The sequence below is a fragment of the Stegodyphus dumicola genome, chromosome 9 (genome assembly GCF_044657685.1).
Source record: "Stegodyphus dumicola isolate Sdum_Otavi_A_Nest chromosome 9, ASM4465768v1".
NCBI lineage: Eukaryota > Metazoa > Arthropoda > Arachnida > Araneae > Eresidae > Stegodyphus > Stegodyphus dumicola.
In genome coordinates, this window is record NC_140776.1 from 144598828 (window position 1) to 144626084 (window position 27257).

A 27257-nucleotide genomic window follows, 5' to 3' on the forward strand; every position below is an offset into this window, starting at 1 on the left:
TATAGGAAGTCCTCCTTTTTCTTAGAGGGACTCAAATTTCACTCATTCCTGAAAGATATCAAAATACCATTATGCCTGGAAATTATAGTTTACTTCTCCTTTATCGTATGTGCTTACTCTAATTGGTCTGAAGATGACACTGAAATATATTTTTTAAAAAAAGGCCGTCCCCTTTCTTTTTAAGGGAGGAAGAATAGAAAGTGAAATTAAATGTCCTCTTCCTAGGAGAATTTAGAATACCTTCTAAGGCTGCCAAATGCTCAAAGGAATGAAATTAAGGAGCAGTACCTTTGGAGATGTACCAGTGAATATCCACTAATGCACAAATATATACAGTACAAAGTCTTTAATCCGAACTCGTCAGGACTTCAGATATTCCGGATTAGTGGTTTTTCAGGATTATAGATCATCAATTTAAATTTGGTAAGATGGCATGCAGAAATTATAAAATCAAAACTATGAAAACGTAATTTATGAAATAAAGAACAATTATGATCTAAAGGGTATCAAAATTTACAAAAAAAAAAAAAAAAAAAAAAAAAAAAGAGATTAATATGTATTTGTTTACATTATTAAACATTTCTTTCGATGTATGTTGTTTAAGTTGCTTCATTTTCTGTGCTAATACTTTCTCTTTAATTCTATAAACAGACATAATTTCTTGTTCAGTTCCACTATTCAACTCCTGTAATTGCTGTGTCGAGAATACCGATTAACTTGTCAATCGAAATTTTTTTGTTTTTAATAACCTCTGTGTCACTTTCTTCATTATCAGAAGCGGTACATCGGTACATCGAAACATGCTTTCGCTTTGTAGATCCTTTGGCAGTTCCAGAATCGGAAACTCTTTTTGACATAATCGAAAGTTCAAGCTTACTTTTTATAAAATTGCTCTAACAGTCTGCAAAAAATAATAAGCCGGATCCAATTAGAAGATTAAGGAACAATGCAATCTGCGACATTAACTGAAATAGATAATTACAGAATTTTAGCCTAGCTTATACCGTCTGTTATACATTAAACGGGCATGCATAAACGAATATGCGCATGCATAAAGGTATTATGCACATATGCATTTACGCATGCGCAGAAAGTTTGTAGCTTTGAGGTCCGGATTATAGATCATTCCAGATTATAGACGTCCGGACTAAAAACTTTGTACTGTATATATGTATATATATATATATATATATATATATAAACTGATGTCCATTAAACATATGATTCAATTGAAATCCTATTTAAATTAAATATGAAAAAATTTGAGACTAAAGAAGTGAGCCCAAAGCCAAGTCATTTCCTGTTTAAATCATTCAAGTAAATATTAACTATATTATTTTATATTCTGATCTTATTCAAACTTAGTTAAACAAATGTGATTCAACCAGAAGTTTAAATTTTTATCAATAACTTCAATAAAATAAACAGATTTTAGTTTATCTCATAAATACTAATGCAATTCAAGCATCGAATTATGATTTATTTTACTAAGCATGAAGATGCTAACATTAACTAGCAATATTATCTCGGTAGTAAACAGAAATCTTCATTGTATACTAAATACAATAAAAAATATGCATAATATTTTAAATAACTATTTATTTTATCAAATTTCAAATAAAACTTCGTAAAATAAATTAAATTCATCATACATAAAATAATACAAGAGCTGCAGTAAGTATTCAAGCCATATGCAGTTTAAGCAAAAGAACTTATACATCATAATCATGAGATTTTTATACTGATTATATTCTAATAAATAAAGAAAAGTGGACCAAAATAATTTTGTCTTTAGCAGAAAAAAAACACTCACCACATTAAGTAACTTTAAAGCATCCACAAATATTTCCTCAGATGTCATTATTTCTTGAGCAATATAAAAAATTTTCTTCTTTTTCCTGAGCAAAGCTACTTCTGTCAGATTTGTTGTATCTCCATGGGGTAACTCTCCATCACTCTCTTCAGATGATGACATAGGCCAAAGTTCTGATGTGGATGATTGAATGCTAGGTGCCTTTTTTAATTTATTTCCAAATTCATCTCCTAAATTCTTTTCAGAATCACTTGCAGACACTGGTGGAGTATTGCTGTCTTCTTCAAAGCCTTCACTAACAGACTTATGCCTATTTATTATTGTTTTTAATTCATTTTGTAAGGTTTGAGCTAGATCAAGAAGCTCATCTGTATCATCTGATTGTTCATCTCGTGATGCAACTCCCTGAGACAGAGTTTCCAAAGATGTTTGAACAGATTTTTCTGAACAATCCAAAGGTAAGGGAGATGTTTCTTTGTCTACAAGGCAAATACCTGTGTTCTGCTCTACATCAACATAAAATTTAGATGTCTGTCGCATCTTTTTCACTGGATCAGATTTACGACGCATGGAAATTCTCGGTTGCACATGCAGTTTATTTTCAGCAGAAACATTAGTGTCCCAATCAACTACTTCCCATGATTCTTCAACTAAATCATTTTCATCATACCAACTGGAATGGGATTTTTGTCTTGAAGTCTTATTTTTTTTCTGACGAGGAAAAGGGTTTGCTCTATCATCAGAGACATCCGTACTTTTAGCTGCATCAACAACATCTGCGCCAGGAATGTTTTGACTTTCGGGAAAATTCAGAATTTCATTTCCACATTCATCTAAAACAGGAGAAGAGTGATGAACATCTGCTATAACAGGAAAAGCTACATTAGCATTTTCATCATATTTTGAACTTAAAACATATTTTAACCTTCTTTCTGGTTTTAAAGGAACACTTAATGAACGTGACATTTTGGTATCACCATTTGGTGTTATACTTTCAAGTTCCACTCTTCTATCTTCGCTACCAAGACTTAAGAATCTTTGTTTCCCACCTTTTCTTTTCCTAGCAGGTGGTTTTAAAGATGAATGTTCGGAAATTGGAGATTTAGATTCATCAAAAATTAGAGATTTAGATTCAGTCTTACATCCTTCATCATCCACTGTCTTTTTTTCTTTAGGCTTGCATTCTAATGAACGGAATTTCCGTGGTGGAGGTGGTGGGGCTGGTAATGGACGACTGACAGCATTTTCTAGATTTGAAAATTCCAAATCAATCTTTTTACTATCTTTATTTACAACTGTATACAAAGATTTCAATTCTGGCTTTTTAGAATCAGGACTTAAATGAGTTATTCTCTTTTCAACATCAATATCAGATAACGACTGACTTCTTCGCAATTCAGTTTCCGATTTTTTTTCAACTGGTACAATTTCTACTGTACGAGATCTTATTCTGCGATTTCGAGGAGGAGGCTTAGGATAATTTTCATTTTTATTTGAAGATGGTGGTATCTGAAAAATATTTTTTTTAGATGAAGTTGCATCTAAAATACATATTTCAGAACTACTAATAATAACATTATCCTGCTCAGCAGAAACATTAATAATACTTTTTTCAGCTTCTACTACATCATTAGAAACATCTTTAATTTGTTCAGAATGAATATCAGTGGAGCTACTACTTTTAGCCTCCATGTCTTCTATTTTAATATTAGTTTGTGCTGTTTCACTGGCTAACTGTCTAGACTCCGTATCTGTAATTTCAGTAGCAGGTGTTAAGTCAAGTTTTTCTATATTAACCACAGGCTCGGTTAAGTTAATATTAGAAGAGTCTTTTTCAATCTTCTGCACATCTTCAGGAGATACAACAGATTTCTGATAAGATTCCTTTTCTTTCCCTTCTTCTACATTTTGATATGATGGATGTTCTTCAGAAGATTTAACATGAGTAACAATTGTTGGTGGTGGTGGTCTAGGAGGACAAGCAGATGGTTTTGAAAGCACTGGAGGAGGTGGTCTTGGAGGAGATATAGTTCTTTTTTCTTTTGGTACATCTGAAGATGCTACACTTTCTCTCTTAGGTTTCTCTGGAACTGATGGTGAAACTGTTCCCGCTAGCTGCTTCATGTCCTTTCGTTTAACTGGTGGAGGAGGCCTTTGAGGAAAAACTTTTCTCTCAAATGAAAATTTTTGCGGACTTTGAGAACTTAACAGATGTGGTGGAGAAGATTTTGTAGATGTGAGCACAGGATGAGATGAAGAAATATTTGATATTGTTTTTAAAGTTTCATTTTTGAGAACAGTATCAAATTTCCTTTCTTTGACTTGATTTTGTTGTACACTTTTAGTTTTGGATTGAGGAAGTGTGGTAAATTCAGTTCCTTTTACCTCAGCAACCATTAGAGGACGCTTTGTTGTTCCAACAGAATCTTTCCCAAATTTTGAATGAAGCCTCGGAGACAGTGAAAGACCATTAATACATTGTGAAACGGAATTTTTTTGATCTGATGGAGATATGTAAGCATTATTTTTTATAATATTTTGTTTAGGTAACATAACAGGCTTTGGTGGTAAAGGTGGTGGAATTTTTTTATTATGTAATTTCTTTTTTGAATCACTAGCTGCAGTAACAGCTTTACCTACAACATCACTTCCTTTTTCAGCAGGTTTTAGCTTGTGAACTGAAACAATTCCTTTATCTTTTTGTCTTGAAATGGAATCTAATGAATATGAAACTTCCTCATTCTTAATTTGTTTAGCAGATAATTTTGAAAATGATGAATCATAACTACCAAGACTAACTGTTTCTAAAGCAGCATCAGAGAAAGTTTCATCTTTCAAAGTCACATTGTCAGCTGTATAATAACTTGTCATACCACTACAAGTACTAGGAACACTAAAAGTATCAACTTTGTTATCAAATTTATATCTATTAATAAGCTCATAATCCATAATATAATCAAAATTCTCTACATCTTTATAATCACATGATGACTCTGTTTCATCATCAGCAAAACGTATGCCATCATAACCAACAGGAATGTTATCACCCACACTATGTCCTTTACTCTGCAACTCTTGCAGACGTCTTGAAACTGCAGCTGCTCTTGCTTTTGCTATGGCTTCAGCTGATGGTTTGGGAGGTTTCTTGGGAGGAGACTTGGTCTGATCTGAAACTATCTCTAAAGCTTTGTTACGAAGTAATACTGCCACTCTTAGACAACAAGTTTGATATAATGTCTCTGGTGTTCCAGGCTCTACAGCATATCCTACTTTACAGCTTCCTTTTTCTTTCTGCACATTATCATTAATTATTGGTTGAGAAACTGCTGTTTCAGAATCTACCTTCTTTTCTTTTGTTACAATTATTTCTGTTTTTTCTGGTTTGCTTGCTTGAGAGCCTTTATCATTTACCAATGAAAAATCATCTAACTGTTTAAATGTTCCAGCGATCTGCTCAGGAACTTCTTCTGAAGATCCAACATTTTGTAGATCATATTCTTGGAACTTCTGATTATCCTGGCTCATATTTTCATTCTTCTTTGTATTACTCTGCATAACTCTGTCTCGCATTGCAAGTATATTATCACCAAAAGAACTAAACATAGATCCTTTTGTATCTATAGAAGTAGAAGGCTCATCCACTTGAATTTTTGGTACATTCTTTGCTGAATCAAGTTTTTGACTATCAGTACTTTCAGGTTTGGAAGAATCCTTAGGTCGAAAAGAGCCGAAAAATTTCTTTACTCCATGTAAATTATCTTTTGTTTCTTTATTCTGCTCTTTTCCTGAGCTTGCTACAGTGACACATATATCATCAGCATGTTTTTCCATAGGCAAATCTACTTTATCATATATATTTTCACTTTTTGCACCATGTTTTTCATCTTTTGATTTTATCGATACATCTTTATGACGAAATGATTCAATTAGCTTCTTCATACCTTGAGATCCTTCTGTGTCTTTTTTAACACCCTTTCCTTCCAAGTTATCGATTACTTTTGACTCTGACTGAATATGAAAACTGGCAACAGATTCTACAGATGGCTTCTCAACAACATCATAAATATGTTCATTTTGCTTTTTTTCATGTGTCAGTGGAGCATGAGATTGACTAGATGCTTTAGAAATACTGAAAGACTCAAAAAAGCTTTTCCTTATAGGTACAGATTCTTTTTCACTTGTGCATTCTTTGAAAGACTGAGAACGTTTAATTATTTTTGCCTTTGGTTCCCCTAATGACTTAGTATCTTTTTGTTTATCTTGCTTTTCATGCTTAAATGAATCAAAAAAGTGTTTCATTCCATGTGCACTTTCTTTCTGCCCCTCATTTCCTTCAGTGGTTCCTTTATCTTTCCATTCAAAATAATCTTTAAAGGACTGAGAACGCTTAATGCCCTTATCCTTCTTTAATTTGGCAGTTTTATTATCACCTTGCAATTCATGACTTTCATGCTTAAAAGTATCAAAAAATTTTCTAACAGTATGTTTCTCTTCCCTCGCTTTCTCAATGAGATTATCTTTTTGATTTTCATCAGAAATTTCTACAGATGTAAGGGAAAATGTAACATTTTTTTCTTTTTGATCATCCATACTTTTAATCTCACCCTGTATTTCACTTCCATCATTCTTGAAAGAATCAAAAAATTTCTTTACACCATGAAAGCTTTCCTTATGCTTTTTATCACTACTAGCGACTTTTACAGGCTTTTCTTTTTGTGTATCAGTTGATTCATGCGTAAAGGAATCAAAAAATTTTTTAACACCATGAAGACTATCTTTTGATGTAACTTTTGGAACTTCAACTGTTTTTTCTTTCACGGGTATTTCTTCTTGATTTTCTGAGGTGATGATTATTGGAATTTCCTTAATATCTTTTGCAGATTGAGTTTCATGTTCAGATACAGTAGAAATTTTAACTGGAGTTTTTATTCGGATTTTATCTTCATCAGAAGATTCCGATAATACAACAGAATTTGGCCTGCTCCCATCAGAAGCATCATGTCTAAAAGAGTCAAAAAATTTCTTTATACTATGTTTTGAATCTCCATGATGCACTTTAGAAGTACCATGACTTTCTACAATTTCAGAAACTACAGTCTGGATTTCAAGTGCATCAGAATTTTCAACCTGTGCCTTTTTTTGCACTTTCAACTTATCTTCATGAGAACATTCAGATAGCACAACAGAAGCAGGTCTGCTTCCATCAGATGTATCATGTTTTCGGGAATCAAAAAATTTCTTAATACCGTGTTTTGAATCTTTATGAAGAGCTTTAGAAGTATCATGACTTTCGACATTTTCAGATACTACAGACTGAACTTTAGTAGAACCTTCAACTTTTGCCTTTGGCTGCATTTCTAATTTACCATCATCAGAGCCCTCAGATAATAAAGCAGAAACAGGTTTGCTTCCATCAGAAACATCATGTTTAAGAGAATCAAAAAATTTCTTTATACTGTGTTTTGAATCTTTGTGGTGAGCTTTAGAATTATCATGGATTTCTACAGTTTCAGACATTATAAGTTGAGTTTCAGGTACAGTAGAACTTTCAACATTTGCTTTTGTTTGCATTTCCAACTTACCATCATTAAATCCCTCAGATATTACAACAGAGGCAGGTCTGCTTCCATCAGATGTATCATGTTTAAAGGATTCAAAAAATTTCTTTATGCCATGCTTTGAATCTTTGTGATGTGCTTTAGACTTATCATGACTTTCTAAAGTTTTGGAAACTACAGTCTGAATTTCAGGTACATCAGAATTTTCAACCTGTAGCTTTGTTTGTATACCTAAGTTATCTTCATTAGAATACTCAGATATTACAATAGAAGCCGGCCTGCTGTCATCACAAGCATCATGTTTAAAGGATTCAAAAAATTTCTTTATACTATGTTTTGAATCTTTGTGATGTGCTTTAGAAGCATCATGACTTTCCGTAATTTCAGAAACTGCTGGCTGGATTTCAGACAAACTTTTTTCCTTCTGATCAACTGAATCCTGCTTAAAAGAATCAAAAAATTTAACTATATGGTGCTTAGCATCTTTAGACTGTGCTTTTGATCCACTATCAATTTCTTTTGTTTTTTGTCCTTTAGGAGATACATTTCTTACCTCAATATCAGATTCTGTTCTATCTGGGCTAAATATCTTCAAAATACTATGCTTACTTTCTTTGTGTGGTTCTTTAGCAATACCCTCCTTTTTAGAGTCCTTTTTAGAGTCAAATTGCTGAAGCTGTTTATCCTTATCTGTCTGCTGGTTCTCATGACGGAATGAATCAAAAAACTTTTTCACACCATGTGCACTGTCTTTTTTACTTTCATTTGGTTCACCTTCTTGCACCTTCTGATGATCTGTAATGTCTGCATGTTTCTTATCTTGCTCTGACAAAGATTTTGTTTCTTTAGTTGGTGAATGTAATTTAGGAAATGATGGCATCCACGAAAAGCTGGGAGACTTTGGCTTTGAATCAGCAACAGAGGTAGTATATTCTTCACGTAATTCATTATCAGCAACAATAATTCCTTCTTCCTCATGACTAAAGAAATAAATTAATTAATTGTAATAAAACATACAAACAAGTAAAATTTTCTGAGCATTATGAAAAGCACAATTTAAATTTTCAGAATATTTTCATGCACGAAAAATTAATCTGAATGATTATGCAATTGTGTTATCTTTTAATGCAAAATAATAACCTTCATTCTAATAAAAAAAATAAACTCAATTTATTTAACAATTCTTTTTATACATACATAAGTTTGCAATTTGTTTATGCACAAATTCATTTCATATATAAAGAATAAAATTAAACTGCCTAATAGTATATCAGCAATATGTCAAAGTTAAATTTAAAACATAAAACCTATAAGAAAAAATACATGTAATAAAAAGAAAAGTCTATGAAGCATTAATTTAGAAATTAAATAAGACACATACAAGAAATATTAGGACACAAGATCTTAAAAAAATATTTTTACACAACAAAGAAAGGTACTTACTCTCACTTGAGAAAAAATGCAGCAAGAAAAAATTTAAAAATAATATAGTGATTTAAAAATGCATAAGCACACAGTTAAAACTTTATAGCAATTTTATGAACTTTTAACTAGTTTATAAAAAATTAAGGGACATTCTTATCATGAAAACCCCACACTTTCCACAAAGTTGCCAACCATTTGTGACTAATTTTACAACGTGAAAGACAACAGCCATTTTCAAAAATGGTATCCTAAGAAATACATAAATAAAAACCAATTAACGAAATTAAAAATAAAAGAAATATCGATCTTTTTATATTTTATTTTTATTTTAATATTATTATTCATTTTCCCTCCTATTCACCTTGTACATACCATGATTTGTTTCAGCTTCAAAAAGAACGAGAACTGCATAAAACCCAGCATCACACACAATTTGGCACTGCATGCACTGTTGTTTCTTTCCATGATTACAGCAATGCATTTTTGAATTCAAAAGCATCATAAAACTGCACAAATTTGCATGCTCTTGTTTTTCTATGTGCACAGTGACCTGTTTTCTTTTTAAAAAATAGCAGAATTGCAGATATTCAGCAGTAGTGTACAAATTTTTATACATAAAATTAAATTGTTTATGAAGAACAACTTCATGGAGTGTGAACTTTTTGCATAATCTACTGTCAGGCAAAAAGCCATATTTCTGAAGAAATGCAATGCTTTTTCTATTTCATCAGGCAGCAAACATCACAGTTCCATAGCAGTTCCTTACAAGGGGGGAAAATGAAAAAAAAAAAAAAAATTAACAACCATTGAAAACTTGAAAGTGTAAATGTGGCTGACACAGGAAATCAGGACTTATCTGTTGCATGCATATATGGGCTGCCACATTAACCCCTTAACTGCCGCAAGTGTACATATACGCCTTGCTCAGCCAATACGTTAACTGCCCCGGGTGTATATATATATGCCCTTCCAAAATGCTACCATTGGCTTCTTTGCGCTGCTGCCAGTAAAATCATTCGCAAAGTTTTAGAATGTAACACCATAATGACCTTGACAGAATATGCAAGGAGGATACCATTTCAGAAAAGAGAAAGGAAAGAATTGGAAGCAGGATGTATCTGAAGCAGTGAAAGTAATGACTGCACGGTCATTGGTCATGTTTCTTTTTGAGTAAAACTTTTTTTTTATTCTGCGTATTCCCTTTTAGTTTACCGTTTATAGTAGGTACTTATTTTACGAATACGACCGACAGTGATTACTAATTTGACTGCGCAGTTATTGCTCGTGTTTCTGTTTGAGTAAAACATACTTTTTTTAATCTGTGTCTTCCGTTTTCGCTTACTGTTTGTAGTAGATGTTGTTTTTACGAATATATATATATATGTCAGTGAAATAGATGATTACTTTTCTTAACCTTCAGGATCGAACACCTCAGAATATGGTATTATGTGAGATGAAGAGGATTGCAACAATTCTTCGAAAGATGCTCGACGTTGGGCACGACTTGATATGAAAAACTTGCCTATGCCACCGCCACACTTTCCATTTAGGTATACTGATTTTACAAGGTATAACACTGAAACCTGATATTACACTTTACTGGTCTAATAATAAATTGATCGAAACTCCATTTTTGGGGATCTTTTTTATTATAAAAACATCATTTTTATTATATCTACACTTTTTTATTATATTTTTACTCTAAACATTAAATTTTGTATTTTCAATTCTTCTTTTATTCTTTATTTTGTGAAAGTAAACAGTTTTCATAGAGCAAAACTTGCATTTATTTTCCCCCTAACACATCGCATAACTAGGTGCACCTGGGTAAAAAACAGTGGCACTGGGGAGTGAATTTTGTATGTTTTCCGTGGCAGTTAAGGGGTTAATACATTTTTGCCAACATCATAGGTTACCTATTTTGGTGACAATGAGTGCTGCTTCCAAAAGGGGATGGCTAATTAAAAATACCAAAATTAATATAATATCTGTTTACTATTTTCTTTTGTATGCAATGTTATAATACTGAAACACATTTATCTATTTAAAAGGCATGAAAACTGTAACAGCAAATATATCAGCATTAAAAATTTGGCAAATATACATAACTTGCTTGGTGAATCTTTGGCTTATGATCAATAAGTTCTAGATTACACTTTAAATAATCCACATTTATGCCGTAGCTAGGTCATTGAAGCAAGAACTAACTTACACAAAACTAGAAATATTTATTTATTTATTCAAAACAGTCATTTTGATGGGTTTCTTTCTTTTTTTTATATCACACTATGTTTTTAATTCTCATCAAAAGTAAAGCAAATCTAAAAAAATACAAGCAGATAAATTTATCAAGGTAAATGTTTAGCAAAAGAAACCATATATGATGCTTATATAATTATTCAACAAGATTAATTTTCAGATTTAAAAAATAAAAAAATTGGAGAACTGCATTATGTACCTATTTTAGTACAGTTATACTAAAATATTCGGAAGAGTTACATTAAAACATGTATATTAGTAAGCAGCCAATGTACGTGGATCATATAATTTTTTATTCCCTTTTAAAAAATTATGTCTATTTTAGATGCTCACATTAACCTCTATTCATAGCAGATTTAAAATATAAACATGGAATACGCAGTCTGTGTATGTAGTAAATACAATTTTCAATTTCACTGCTAAAATTCTGTCTTCTTGGCTACAGTTCATGGAAAACTATGTAAGTATCAGAGATCAGACTTTAATAACATTTTGAGAATAACTAACTTTCAGTGAGCATATTAAGAAATATGATTCCTTTTAGATAGCATGAAACAAAAATTTTTACTTTCACATTAAACTGGCAATACTTCCTACACATTAATAAGATTCTAAACTATACAAATCCTAAAATCTTCATGATATGACAGAAAACAGAGGATTGCAAATCCCCCCCATTCATTCTAAAATATAAACAATTTTATATCTTATGGCTTTTACATATCAGGAAAATATATTTAAAGCTTGATTACAGGACAAAATGTTAACAACAGAGAAGTAAAATTGCTTTTTTATGCTTAGGAACTTGAACTGAATAATATAGTTTTTTTTAATACACACTGAAAAATATCTAATATATATTGAAGCCCTGAGTATAAAATTCTAATTTTAAAATCTATAAATCCAAAAATAATTTTCAAGGCAAAAATATTTTGACACGTATTCCTCAATTTTTTTTTTTCCCCTCCATACTAGAAGCAATTTTTAGGATGCATACAATATAAGAAAATATGTTTAAATGTCATCCAGATAATAACAGTAGTACTTATGCTATATGCATATTTTCTAGAAAACTGGTGGTTAGAGTAGACAGAAAGGTACCCATTGTATTATCGCAAAGTTGTTGTTTCATTCATTGCCAAGCCGTTGTTTCATTTATGGTAGCCTGAGTAGTTGAGTGTTATGGAAACCTTATTATGACATAGTCGGTTGCATGACTGTGGTAAATTCATCAGAGCTTGTGGTGTGTGTTGGTTAGGCAGTATATTGCTTGTTTTGTGGTTTAGATGGTAAAATAGCCGAATGTGGTAAGATTAATTTGAAGTTTCAGTACGATTTGGAAAGAAAGGGGAAAAGAGCATTACTTGACTGGTGTGTAAATAAAGTACTTACTTGACTGGTGTGTAAATAAAGTACTTACTTGACTGGTGTGTAAATGAAGAATTTACTTAGTAGCCATTATTAGGTGTCCTGTTTGTAGGAAGGAAATGCGTATGGTCGAACATTGTTACGGAGGATATTTTTTACTTTTATTTTGTTAATTTATGTGGTGATGCCAGTATACAGATTCTAGTTCAGATAATTTTTTTGGATGCTGTTAAGAAATTTTGTTTGACTGAAGACGTGTTAATCCGTAAATAAGGTAAGTGGATATTTCCTTTGTGTAGTGCAAAGATGAATTTCCTTTTTTATGTTATTTCATTGTTTGATTTAAAATGCAGTTTATTGTGATCATATATATATATATATATATATTGTTTGCTGCTTCTTCGACTTTTTGACACAAAAATCACCGCAACACAAAGCCAAAATAATAAAACAAAGAATTGCACAAACTCGGTACCTATGTACACATCGACCTATTTTCACTTCGAAAAAATCAGAAAATTTCACAAACTACACTTTACCCACTCCCTTGACTTTGTCCATGTACACAATCGCCGCTACACAAGCCAAAATAACAAGTCAAAGAATTGCACAAACTTGGTATTTGTGTACCACCAAAAATCGTCAAGTTTCGCTAAAGGAGTACACGTTAATATACTTTTACCAAACTGGTTAATAGCTACTAATTAATACAACTGTCTGTATGTTAATAACTCCATTTTTATCTCTATTAAATGTATTAGCTATTAAATCTTAAAATTTTGAAATTAAATAACTTCTTTCATTAAATGTTATATTAGTTTTTTAAAAAATATCAATAATTAACTCAAGTCTATCAATAAGTATTTTTCTCCAATATACTGACTAGCAGCATTATGAAATAAATAAGATTTATTACTGGAATTTTAGACAGGAAATTTGTTCTTAATTTTTTTTTTTTTCCCCCTGCTGAAATTAAAATAGATTTGAACATGTTTGTTAAAAAGCAACACAAGTAATAACTTTCAGTGATTAAATAGGTAAGATGGTATAAACAACTTACAGAGAAAGTTATCTTTTTAAAACATAAATCTAATTTTTTTTTAACTAATCATAAATGATGATTCGTAGATATTGCTAACTTTTCTGTTACTTACAAAACTTAATATTTTTTTATTTTTTTAATAATGTAATAGTTATAAAATTCAGATATCTCAGATAATGGCTACCTAAGTAAAAACATATTCTGACGGACATTACTAGTCAAGTATAAGTATAAAATGTTTACAGTAATATTGTATAATTAGGAAGTTTTGGTATTAATGGCCACTTTAAAGATCAGAATGAAAAAAGGGGTTAATCAAGAAGAAAAGAATTGATATCTCAAGAATCAGTATGCTAAGAAATTTTTCTTACTTCACAATTAATTCCTCTTCAGGCAAATTACTTTGGTTATTAGCAGCTACAGCAGTATCCGTTGTAACTTCAATTGGAGTAAAAGTGCCACTAAAACATATAAGAGGGGGAAAAAAGTCTCATTTCTCATCTAAAAAGAAGTTTTTAATATTGTTGATATCAAGATAAAATTAATTTACCAAACTGGGACAAAAAAAAAAAAAAAAGAATCTGAGTTTAAAACATGCTGATAACAAAGTCTGTAAAAACAAGCAAAATCATTTATTTAAAAAAGCATATAAAAGCAATTAACTTTCTCTGATATTTTTATGGAACAAAACAAGGACAAAAAGCACATAAAAATGCATACAAAATTTATTCAAATAACTGCTTTATGTTTAAAAACTAGAATGTTCTAGCTTAAACTACCTCCTCCCCCAAAAAAATTATATACGGTCATTACTCTCTCTAGTCAGTAACAAAACTATACTATAATAAAAATTTCAAATATTTTCCTCTTTAGGCCAAATTTTCAATAAAAAGGTAACATTTTAGTGTTCTCTAGATTGTCATCATGATCAGAATCTTTTTAACATTGGATTTAAAATTTTGTTAAACAATTTCATCAGAACATTTGATGGTGATCTTTTAAGTTTATCTAAATTTATCACCCAAAAGGAATACTGTTTTCTCAAAACACCTGTCCAGTTTCATCATTTCTTTCGCACATGCAAGCAACTCTTCAGCTTTAAAGACTCTTTAATAGATTCTAAATCCAGAAAATTTACCACTTTTCACTAAAAAGTATAATAACTATTTCAATAAAAATTAGCACAGCTAAGTCAGGCCATGCATTCAGAAAGAAGTTTCTAATTGAAAACTTTTATGGTTTTACAGTCTTTTATTAACTGTGAATTTCACCATTTATATATGAAAGATTATGCAGATTTCAAATGTTGATAGATTATTTTATCTTCTGCTCTATGCATACTTTTTTTAATATATTTTAAATATTCATTGTTTAGGAATAGAATGGAGTTTTGCATAGTTATTTCAAACTATTCAAATAAACCTGCTTGATCATTTCAGTTTATACACTGATTTTAGAAAGATCAATGCAAAAAGTATAAGATATTCAAAATTTTCTAGTGGTCTTTTCCTCAAAATATCAAACAACAAAAAATTTTTTTTAATAATTTGCAGTCCTTTTTGGATTAAAGTACTTTAAGGAAAAGTTGCAAAAAACTATGAAAATCTTGCTTTCTCTCTACCTATAATTCAGATACTCATTAAGTAAAATAAATTTGCAATTTCAGCTACATTAATTTAAAAGAATTTATGACAGAAAACATATAAATATTCCATATAATGCTGAATCATAACTGAAGACGTAAGAAAGAAAGCATGATAGTTCCTTTCCAAATAGTATTGAGCAAAATAAACAGACTTATGCAAAGATATAATACCTAAAACTTATAGTCACATAAAAATAAGGTACGTATAATTAAATACAATGATACACCATTATTTATGATAAATCATGACATGATTACATTTAAAGGTACGTAATTATTACACTAGATTTTTATGCAAAGCAAACTGTCTATTTCACCTTTCATTAATTCTTTTAATGATTTATCATAAATCATTATTTTAAGTTTGAATTTTTTTTAATTAACCAAAAAACTATAATTAACATTATTTAAAAAAGTTTATGCTTTATAAAACAACAAAATAACTAATGATTAGGTTTTCATTAAAAAAGTGCAATACTTATCTTTTAGCATAAGCCTTATAAACATGACAATAATCTTTGCAAGATAAATTAAAAAGATTAAATTAATAATTTAAAGAAATAAAAAAATAAGAGTTTTAACTACTCACATCTAAAAAATCTTAAAAGAAGTAATTATACAATTTTCTAAATATTTATATTTTTAAACAGTTTTTTAAATGTTAAAAAAAATAATTATATATTTAAACAGAAATTAATACAGAACAGAAATTACAGAAATTACAATTTACAGAAATTAATACCCATTCTGCTTTTAAGTTCAATAATGTGACATTTTCATCAAGCTTGTCTGATCAGTAGAAAAAATTTTAATTTAAATTTCTTTATATATATTTCATTTCACCATGTACTGACTCAGTAGAGAGAGCTTTACGTAGATCTGATTGGCAAGTGATTTAGTACAAACTGAGGAAAAGAATCTGTAACCGTATGAGTTGTGAGGGATCAACATTTGGTTGTAAAAAACACCTGTTATGGTCTGCTAATTACAAAACACTGCTGCTCTAGTGAATTAGAACTGAAGACATTAATCTGGGTGGTAAGTTAAAGTCTGATTTTAGTTTATCTGGGCAATAGGCTTCAGCCTTGATAGGAAACAGATTGTATGCAAGAGGATTTTACATTGCAGCTTTGTTTTTCTTTGCAAAGTCTATAAGACTGGCATTTTATTTTGCATTACTTTAATTTGATCCTCACGAGTAGTGATGTAGAACAAAGTTAAGTTTACCCCATTTGCCTTATTGTGCCTAAATTAATGTATTTAATAACTTTTTCATGAACAAATTCCTAATTATTTCACATACATATATTTTGAGTTTTAACAAAATTATTTTATTTATATTTAAGCTCTTTCTTTTTCATTCACCAACGTATCCACAGTAATTTCATTAGGATATGAGATAAATATTCTCAAAACTGTGTAATGTTAATCTTATGAAATTGTTTCCTAAATTCTTAAGAACACAGAAATACTATAATTTTATCTATAATTATCTTACTCAGGGATGCATTACATTTCTACTACCACAATTAGCAAAAGTTGCACCACACAAGATATTTTTATTATGCTCTAAAATTTCTATGGAAACAATAAAACTCTCAACTACTTTTACATTAGCATAAATTAATACAATTTTTTTAACTAAGAATTTTATACTGCATTCAGGATTATACAGAAATTTATAAAGACAAATTTTTTATTTGAAATGTCTTATTTTGGAGTATAAAAAATATACATAAAAACAACTAATTCAGCTTTGCACATATAAGAAAACCACTACTTATCAACAGTAAACAGCACTTTTCTCTATTTGTATATGAAAATTTTGTTTTCTTTCATAAGGCAGGTGTAAATTTTGTTTCATACAACTTTCATTTTTATTTTTATGTATTTTGAATGGAAGTTATGAAAGTTTTTTAATGGCACTCTTTCATTATTTTTTCAAAATCACATCTGTACTTTTGAGGAATGAATGCCTTTTAAATAACACTCTTATCATGACCTTTTTTTTTTTTTTTCCATACTTTGCCTAAACAGCATTTGTCATTCCACAAAATGTTTAGATATTATATACAATGTCTAGGTAAAATACATAATAATTTTCATATTTCATATGTTTCTTACAAATGCCTGGCTAGTCTATATAGTGCCCGAGTTTTACATTTTGTCGGTAACAAATATATTAACAATGCGATATTCCACTTATGTCCTAGATGAAATTCACTTCAACTACTGGATTAATCTGTTATGAGAGATAGCAGCCTAAGGAAGTATTTGGCAAGCACGGAGACAATCAGTAGAAATACATGGTGTATACAACTGGGCCTTTTCTGATTGAAAAATAAAGCTGGAATGACATAAAAGGAATGACAACAAAACGGTTCATAGAATTTAATAACAATCCTACAGAAGATTACAAAATGAGTCTAGATATCAAAAGAAATGGCCCTTCAAACCAAGATTGCTGTACTACAAAATTTGCTTTTGCATGATGTGGCTTAGGCATGCCAAACCCATGTGTCAGTTCACAAGCATCAATTGTTCCATGCAATCCAAGATATCCAAAGCGTACTGCATGAGCCGAAGATACCATTTGCATGATGAAACGCATTGGAGGGCTGTCAGGATGTTGCAAGCTGGTGCAAGATAATCCGCTGTTGCAAAAAAGTTGAATGTACATTGCAGTATCATTCAATAGACTATGGAATAGTTGCCAAAGGAATAAAAATACCCTTGTAGAAAGCATGGATCTCAACAGCGGAGGACTACTCCAATGGCAGACAATCGCTTCCTGTTGCTATGTGACCTGTAGTTCACTAACAGCATGACAGCCGGCATTGCATCTCTCTACTACTGCAGGACAACCCACATCCCACAAAACGACAGCGCACGTCGACAGCATGAAGGTGGACTGCACACCCGGCGACCTGCGGTTTGAGTTTCTTTGTCACCATCATATGTCAGAGCACGGCTGAATTGGGCCCATGAACATCTCAGTTGGACGCTAAAACGATGGGGCCATGTATTCTTTATGGATGAATCTCGATTTAATATATAGAACGATTCCCAAAGGACAATGATATGGTGAGCGCCAGGATCATGCTATCAGGTGCCAAATATAGTCAAAAGAAACCATTACAAAGAAGAAGGCTTACTTGTATGGGCTGGGATAGGAATTAATGGCTGCACTCTAAGTGATTCCTGGTAGTTCCATCACTGCAGTCCAATATCACAATGAAATTCTACTTCCTCATGTGCATTTTTTTATCGCTGCAATGGGTACCAATGTGATATTTATGGACGATAATACCCAGCTGCATAGAGCTCGAGTGGTGCAGAGTTAAGTCAAGAGTGAAATCATGCCACATCTGCTGTGCTGTAAAATCACCAGACCTGAATTCAATACAGCATGTGTGGGACATGTTGGGTTGATGGATCGCTGTGTGCCACCAGGCAGCTTCTATGAGTTTTGAGATGTATTACTACAGGGATGGGCACTAATGCCACAACAAATGATCAACGACACTACTGCCAGCTTGCCTCCCCATTGTCAAGCATTGTCAAGCATCTAGAGGGTATCATATCCATTATTAGCATGACGTTTCCATTGCACATTATTCTAACCCATTTGGTCTTTCATAATGTTTCATGATGTGATGGTCACAATACATGCATTTTTGTACGTCTTTGCTCTATCGTTTGCTGTGTAGTCTAGTAATGCCACACCAACCTCTTGGATCAATTTCATGCATCCATTAAATAGTTTTTGTTTTATTCTGAGTTTTACCTTTGTCACTTATTTTTTAAGCAGGAGTGTTCATTTAAGGACTGCTTCTAGCATAACATTACACTAGATTTGTACTGATGTGAAAAAATGGAAGCTATTCGTGTAAAACATACAGAGGGAGATACAGAAGAATTTAGATCTGTTGAACTGGATAAATACCTGGCAAAGATAATCAAACAGACTGACTATCTAGAAAATCTAAAGCAGAATACCATATGCTGGGAAGGATCAACATAATTCAAAGAAATGATGGAAGACTGGCAAAAATTATTGCATGCTCAATGAAGACACTACGAACTCCAACAATGAATAAACATGGAAGAAAGTATCAGTAAACTGATCATCTTAATATCCTTAACACATCCTTAAGTATCACAGAACCTTCAGAAGATGGAATGCTCAAAATTACAGCAATTTACATTGAATTTACCAAATTACAACTTGGCTTGAGGTTCCTTAACAATCTCAAAAATACAGTAGAATTCCAGAAATCCGCAAAGCTTGGGACCAGAGTTTGTGCAGAGTTTAGGATTTTGTGGATTTAAGGATAGAAAAGATAAAGCATAATATTCAGACTAAAAGTGCAAAATGAATAAGGCATATTAGATACATTTAATTAAATTATTATATACATTACTGCAATAATTTATTATATGCATTAAATTATTACTACATATATAAATTGATTATATTATATGTACACAGCATTGAGGTTTGCCGATTTCGATTCATGCAAAGATTTCCGGTTTCGGATTCCGGGGTTAGAATCACTGTTGCTGTAAAATTTCAACAGCTTTTCTTTATTTTTCATAATATCATACGCAATCATGTCGAAATTCCATACAATTCTGCTATAAATTGAGGAGTAGCATCTGCTACCATCTTTTGCAGAATTTGCACTTTTTGCGTTACTATCAATGCAACGTGTTTACGTTTTTCAACGTTGCAAGCAGTAAAATCACGAGTGCGTTTCTTATCTGTCATTGTATTAAAAAGGGCTGAAATTTAAAATATTCTTAATTTATCCACAAAATATTCGGATAAAAAAAGGCAGCACTAAACAATCTCATGAAATGAAATAACAAAGCTCAGAAAATACAACAACTTGAATCGTGAGCTTGAACAAAGAGTTGAGTGAATTGTCTGCTTTTTTTACCTCGATGCATATTAGAGGGAAAACACCTTATCTTATTTATTTTATCTTTTTTTTTTTTAACTTTTTATATAAAAAATTTGGTATTTGTGTTTTGACTTATTATTATTTGGTAATTATGACATCATTATTCGGTAAGTATTTTTTTCTTCGATATTTCGTACTCTAATGTTGCGGTTTCCGGAACCTATAAACTGAATGTTTATATTCTGAGAGGCAATATGGATTTCAGGAGTTGGCGGATTTCAGGTCGGTGGATTTTCGGTATTTGACTGTATTTTAAAATTATCCATGTGTCTGAAAGGTTATCAACAATCAAATGGTGGAAACTTTTTGGATCAAATGTAATCAGGAGTGAAATTACCCAAATGAAATAAATAGATGCATTAAAGAACAACCAGCAATTAACTTTGAAATCAAGACTGAAGTCACTCAATCCCTTTATAGACAAAAATTTGAAATAATTGGTGTAATTTATGTTAATGGACAACCACAGAATTCAAATTTGGATTAAAACAAATGTTTCCAATACCTAAGAAAGTTAATTTGACTGACTGAATTATCCTACATAATTACCAGATTGTAGGGAGAGAAGGAATCACAGACACTTTAAATCAAATAAGAGAGAAATTTTCATTCCTGAAAGCACACAGAAGAATTAAAAGTTGCCAGCAGGTCTTAGATAAACAGTACTTAACAACTTCCTTTTTGATAAACTGGATGACCACATTTTTTCCCAAATGAAGGTGAATAGAACAATTTTCTACAATGTACAGCAATGCTTTATATATGATTAAGTTAGTAAATCCCTTACACTATTTTTTAGCACCAGAGATGGCTATTAGTTTTGATCCTCATTTTTGGTCTGAATCAGTTTTGTGTCCATATCACTTTTCAAATAAAAAGATGTTGCCCAAAATGTTATTGTCATGTACTATTTTTAAAACTATAATATAGCATATATAAAAAGTGCATAAGAACACTTAAAATTAACACAAATTCTAAAGATATGCTGTTTTTAAATATGTTGAGATTCTGCTATAAAATTTTAAGTGTAATAAAATAAATATGTCTAATAAGATTAAAAATAATTAACAAAACGACAAAGAAAGTTGTGTTAAGTCTACTAAAGAAACTGAATATTGATATGAACTGAGAAAAGACAAAAAAATTAATGGCAACACTTAACACTGTACTTAAACACATGATTTAGCTACTGAATTTTATGTGGCATATGTGTGAAGATATATTTGATAATAAAGCTTTAAAAAAATTGCATTAACAGGAGTGAGTCTAAGAGAAGACTGGTAAACTGGAAGCTCATGAGATCATAAAAAAACCTTAGCAAACTTTCTGGTACAACATTAAAATTTGAATCCTTTCAGACATTTTAAATATGTAGTTTCCTATGAAGTATCTAGTTACCTGGAAAAGATCTATTAGTATACTGCAAATTTTAAACAATGTAATTCATCATATGAACATAGATAAAAGAATTAATTATAATATACAGCAATAATTTGTTTAAATTTTCAAACATTAAGAATTTTGTATATATGTAAATAATTTTAGTCTTATACATAAAATTATGGTACCTCTTCTATAATTTTACATAAAATGCTTTATGAAACTTTGTTGGAAAAATAGGATTACAGATGGAAGTCTATTTAACATTGAGTTAAATGGTTATCTTGCTAAATTGGCAAGATATCACCAAGGTGGCAATGCCTTTGGCGACTAATTTTTGTTGCTAAATTTAGATAGAACTTGTCAAAGCCACGAAGTTTGGTGCCATTTTGGTCCAGTCCTCGTACAATGGTAACTGTAACTGATCTCCATAGGTACCTGGCCCTTATATGTAGCTTTAACAGCATATGTCTTTCAGTAATTTTGAGGAATGGAAGGTACTAGAGATTACTTGGCAGCTAAGGGAAAACTATATAAGGCTGGAGAGAGCATCACTTCTCAGATTTTTACAGTTCAAAGTAAATTCAGAGTAGTGAGAGATCTCAGTGTGAACTTCACTCTTCAGATGCACTTTGCATTGCATTATGTTTAACATTCTTAGTAGTCTGAAGTATTAACTACTCATAATGCTCTGTTATTCTCAGAAGAATACATGAGTACATTTCTGGAAAGTTCTAGAACTGTTAGGTGTTTCTTTTGGAAAAATTAATTCTACCAAGCTATCATTGATTCTGTGTGCATTCAATTCATTATATACCTGCAAGCACACAACAATATATTTACATGAATGATTTAAACAGGAAATGACTTGGCTCAAATTATTTCATATTCTTTAGTCTCAAATTATTTCATATTTTATTTAAACAGGATTTCAATTGAATCAATTTCTTAAATTCAGTAAAAAAAGGTTCTGCTTCAGCATCACTTTCTCTCTAGATCTCAACATTTATATGCATATTCCAAATTCAAAGAAATATTCAGTAATTTTCAAGCTCTCTTGTGATTTTTAATTTTTTTCTAAATACCGTGCTTTTTATGTTCATTTATGAAATTGAAGATTAAAAAGTTAAGATTAAAAATTTTACTGTTTTCTTGTTTTATATTATATTCTCAATTAAAATAACATATCCCCTTTTGTCTCCCAATAATTAAATTTAATTATATTCCTGACTATTTATTACACATGAAATATGATGTTGTTGCTCATACCCAAAGACTAGCAGGGCTAAATCAGGTCGATGACATTGTGCGCCCTCAAGAATGATGTAATATAAACAAATGTACTCACTCAAAAACAAGAGGTCTTTGCATTGTTGTTGGCGCATGAGGCTGAGATGACTGTATTGACTCTGAAAGGTTTTTTGCATCTTCCTTAGAATCTGAAACTTGGGAAACTTTTTCTGGTCTAAGAAAAATCAAGAATACATTACAGAATTTGGTAAAGACTTCAATGACACAAATAATTAAGGAACACAAGGCATTCGTATTAATAATTAATTATAATAAAAAGAAAATAAATCTCACTCAAATGCAAGGGGCCTCTGTACAACAGAATGTGATATAGTTTCTCCTTTACTTCTTGACTCGCCACAAGGTTCTTCTACAGAAGATACTACTCTATTTGTCAGCTCTGTTAAAGTTTCTTCAACAGAATTATCCCTTTATAATAAAAAAAGAAAATTTAACTAAATAATAATTTAGGAAGAGAACACCTACAAACATGTTACAAATTAAAATACTGAACTTTAAAACTTTGAAAAATAGACTGTATGAGTAATAGTGAAGACAGATTTTAAAATGCGCATCATTCATCCTTAGATTAGCATTAATTTTTAAAAATGCTATATGTATTTCTAAACAGATGTACCATGTATTCTCAAAATACGCAGATATTTTTACCACAATTAGCTCTCTTTTAATTTCATCTAATTAATGTGGCAGTCTCTTATATTTAGATTACAGATATTTTTTAACAAATAAGAATTCAAAAATTCTTATTTTTAAGAAAAAATTATGTGCCCCCCCCCATACACAATGTTCTGTTTTTGCTTAAAAAAGAAATTCAGAGTTTGTAATAAATTGAATGCGCATAGGTCTGATAATAGGTTGAAAATTTTATTTTATGAAAAGAAATACATCGGAGTTCGCATATTTTCGACAGATATGCTCATACAGGTGTTCAACAGTATCACAAGTACAAATTGTAGTTACACTTCAGACTACTAGGAAAGTTAAACACAATGTACTGCAAAGCACATCTAAAGAGGAAGCTAACCTGCAGATATTTCAGTACACCGAACTCGCGCTGAACTAACAATTCACAACAAAAATGAGAACAGATGCTCTTTAACATTATATAATTTTTACCCAGTCGCCGAGAAATGTCTAGTATTTCCCGAAATTACTGGAAGGCATATGAGGCCAGGTATGGTTAGAGTTCCATCTGAAACAAATTATAATATTAATATGGTGATACAGAAACTGGACCAACATGTCGCCAAAGGTCATCAATTTGGCAATTTTTTGCCTAATTTAATGGCATAAATTAGTTGCTGACAGTGCAGTTTTTACCTCCGAATAACGACTTAACTAATTCAGCCAATGGATCAAGAGGTTATTGCAGTTTTCAAGAAATTGTACACTCGTGCGCTGTTTCGGCGATGCTTTGAAGCATGACAATTCTCCTCAAAAATGACTTTAAAAACGTTTTGGATAGAAAAATTTGACATTCTCGAAGCTATTCGTCTTATTGAAAAGGCGTGGTCAGAAATCACTCAACGACAGTTGGTTTCTGCCTGGAAACAGCTGTGTCCATCCCTCGTTCAAGGAGACAGAAGTGCTCAGGGTGACACCCCTGAAATCATGGATGAAATTGTAACAACTGCGAGAGATCTGGAATTGGAGGTGAATGAGGCTGACACCGAAGAGCTCATAATGGAACATGAAGGTGACTTGACGGCAGAAGAAATCTTGAATGAAGAACACCAAGAAACTCAGCGAAATGTGTTTCCTTCTGAAAAAGAGGAGCAATGCCGACATCTGTCATTAAAGATCTTTTGAAGAAGTGGGAGGATGTCAGAGCAACGGTCTTAAAATGGAACCCAAACCAAGCTAATGTCAATAGGGTTGCTAATCTCTACAATGACATTGCTATCAATCATTTCCTGAAAGTCCTGAAGGAGAGAGAGAAAAACGATCAACATTGGACATGTTCTTTAACGTCCAAAGAAAGGAAAAGGACTAATTAATAAGTAAGACTATATGTATGTATTATATTTGTAATAAATAAACTTACTAAGAAATTATACTTGTACATGACATTTTTTTAATTTAATTTTTAGGATCTCCAGAACAAATTAATCGAATTCCCATTAACATATATAATAAATTGGTGATCGGTTAATGAACAATTCGGATAGCAAACATAATCTTGAGACGGATTATGTTCGTTAACCAATCACCCACTGTATTTAGCCTAACTTGGTATATCATTTCAACTTTAACGTCCTTATACATTTTTAAAAAGAAATACTGACATTTCACTAAAATCTGATAAAAAAACAATAACTTCCAAATAAATTTCTCAATTTCAATTCCTATCTAAATATCTTATTTTAACATATCTAAAATGTAAACTACTATGTTATAGTACGATATTTTAGACCCACAATATAATTTTCGTGCGTCATATAAATTTTGCTTCACTTGAATTTTATGGCATTATATATTTATAATTTTGATTAGTTATTTCTGATGGGAATATAATTGATTAAAAAAGAGTCAAGTAGATAGAAACAAGCATTTTTGAAAACTAAGCTCTATAGTTTTACCTAGTTATCAGAGAATTTTCTATTGCAGATATTACTCTTTTTTCTTCTTCTTTTTGTATATTAAGAGGTAAAGCTTCTGATATATAATGCACATTCTCAGATGCTTCTTCCTCCTTCTGATCATTAGCAGACGGAACTTCTGAAACAGAAGGAGCAGACTCTGGCGAGGTATTTGCAGCAATAGATATTTCTTCCGAAACATCATCTGCACATGTGATCACCATCTGAGGAATTGCATTTTCTCCAGGACCAGCTGAAGGAGAACCGAGACATGGTTTTGGAAGCAGAGGAGGCTTAGTTTTACCTATAAGAGAAAAAGAAGAGCTATATTATAAAATTGGCTTATACTATGAATTACGGTCAAAAGTCGTTAATTCGGACACCAATAATCCGGAACTCAAAGCTTCAAACTTACTGCGCATGCGTCGCCTTGACGCATTCACGTAACGCCTTTACCGCTGAAAATATGCTTGTGTGCGTGCGCAAAATACGTTTACGAGTGCGCGTTTAATGTATAACGGACGGTATAAGCTAGGCTTAAATTATTTAATTATCTATTTCAGTTGATGTTGCAGATTGCGTTGTTCCTTAATCTTCGAATTGGATACAGCTTATTATTTTTTGCAGACTGTTAGAGCAATATTATAAAAGTAAGCTTGAACTTTCGATTATGTCAAATAGAATTTTTTATATATATTTATTAATATGTAAATGATCTACAAAGCGAAAGTATGTTTCGAAGTTCATTAAACAAAAAGTGGAATTGCTACAAAAAATGGATAAAGGCATATCCTTTGTTTATCTAAACTTTAACATTTGTTTATCTTTAACGCTGCGCAATCAATTGGAAGTTGATCTCTCAGCACTCCTTATCTTCAGGGCAGATGTTTTTATTTTATTTGGCTTATAATTCCTTACTAAATGTAGTATTTCATCTCGATGTACTCCATCTTTGATATGATTTAAATCCAATTCCTCGTCATTATAATTCGCTTCCGATAGGGAAGAAAGTGATACAGAGGTTATTGAAAACGAAAAAATTTCGATTGACAAATTAGTCGGTATTCTCGACACAGCAATTATATCACTTGAACAGCGGAACTTTGTAACTAAACAAGAAATTATGTCTGTTTAAAGAATTAAAGAGAATGTATTATCACATATAAAACGAAACAACTTAAACAACTTACATTGAAAGAAATGTTTAATAAAGTAAACAAATAAATATTAAGCTTTTTCTTTTTGTAAATTTTGATACCCTTTAGACCATAATTGTTCTTTATTTCATAAATTACGGTTTCATATTTTTAATTTTATAATTTCTGCATGCCATCTTACCAGATTTAAACTGATGATCTATAATCCGGAAAAATCGATAATCCGGAATCGCCGAAGTCCCGACGAGTCCGGACTTTTGACTGTATTTCATTCTCTTCCTATTATTATCAAATAATACTAATTTATATACAGTCAAAAGTCGTTAATTCAGACACCCATAATCCGGACCTCAAAGTTAAAATCTATCTGCGCATGCGCCGTGTTGACGCATGCGCATAGGCGATATGCGTACGCGCAAGACCTTTACGACTGCGCATATGCGTCTGCACAAGCGCAGAATACGTTTTCGCGTGCGCGTTTAATGTATAATGGACGGTATAAGCTAAACTTATCTAATTATCTATTTCAGTTAATGTTGATGATTGCGTTGTTCCTTAATCTTCAAACTGGATATGGCTTATTATTTTTTGCAGACTGTAAGAGCAATTTTATAAAAGTAAGCTTGAACTTTCGATTATGTCAAATAGAATTTCTGATGCTGGAGCTCCCAAAGGATCTAGAAAACGAAAGTATGTTTTGATGTCCATCAAACAAAAAGTGGAATTGCTACAAAAAATGGATAAAGGCATATC

At 31.3% G+C, this 27257-nt stretch overlaps 1 protein-coding gene across 5 annotated transcripts in view; it reads right to left on the bottom strand.

Moving 5' to 3' along the window:
- The window catches only part of LOC118201365 (uncharacterized), a 105064-nt gene that overhangs the window by 61083 nt on the left and 16724 nt on the right, over positions 1-27257 (bottom strand). For 4 of the 5 annotated variants that reach the window (XM_035373461.2, XM_035373459.2, XM_085824193.1 and 1 more), the window contains 5 exons: positions 25348-25651; positions 23042-23176; positions 22806-22922; positions 13837-13926; positions 1814-8351 (listed from right to left, as the gene is read on the bottom strand). In XM_035373461.2, coding sequence (XP_035229352.2) covers positions 1814-8351; positions 13837-13926; positions 22806-22922; positions 23042-23176; positions 25348-25651 — 7184 coding nt within the window. The remainder of the gene's footprint in view (positions 1-1813; positions 8352-13836; positions 13927-22805; positions 22923-23041; positions 23177-25347; positions 25652-27257) is intronic. The other variant, XM_035373462.2, reaches the window with a different exon arrangement.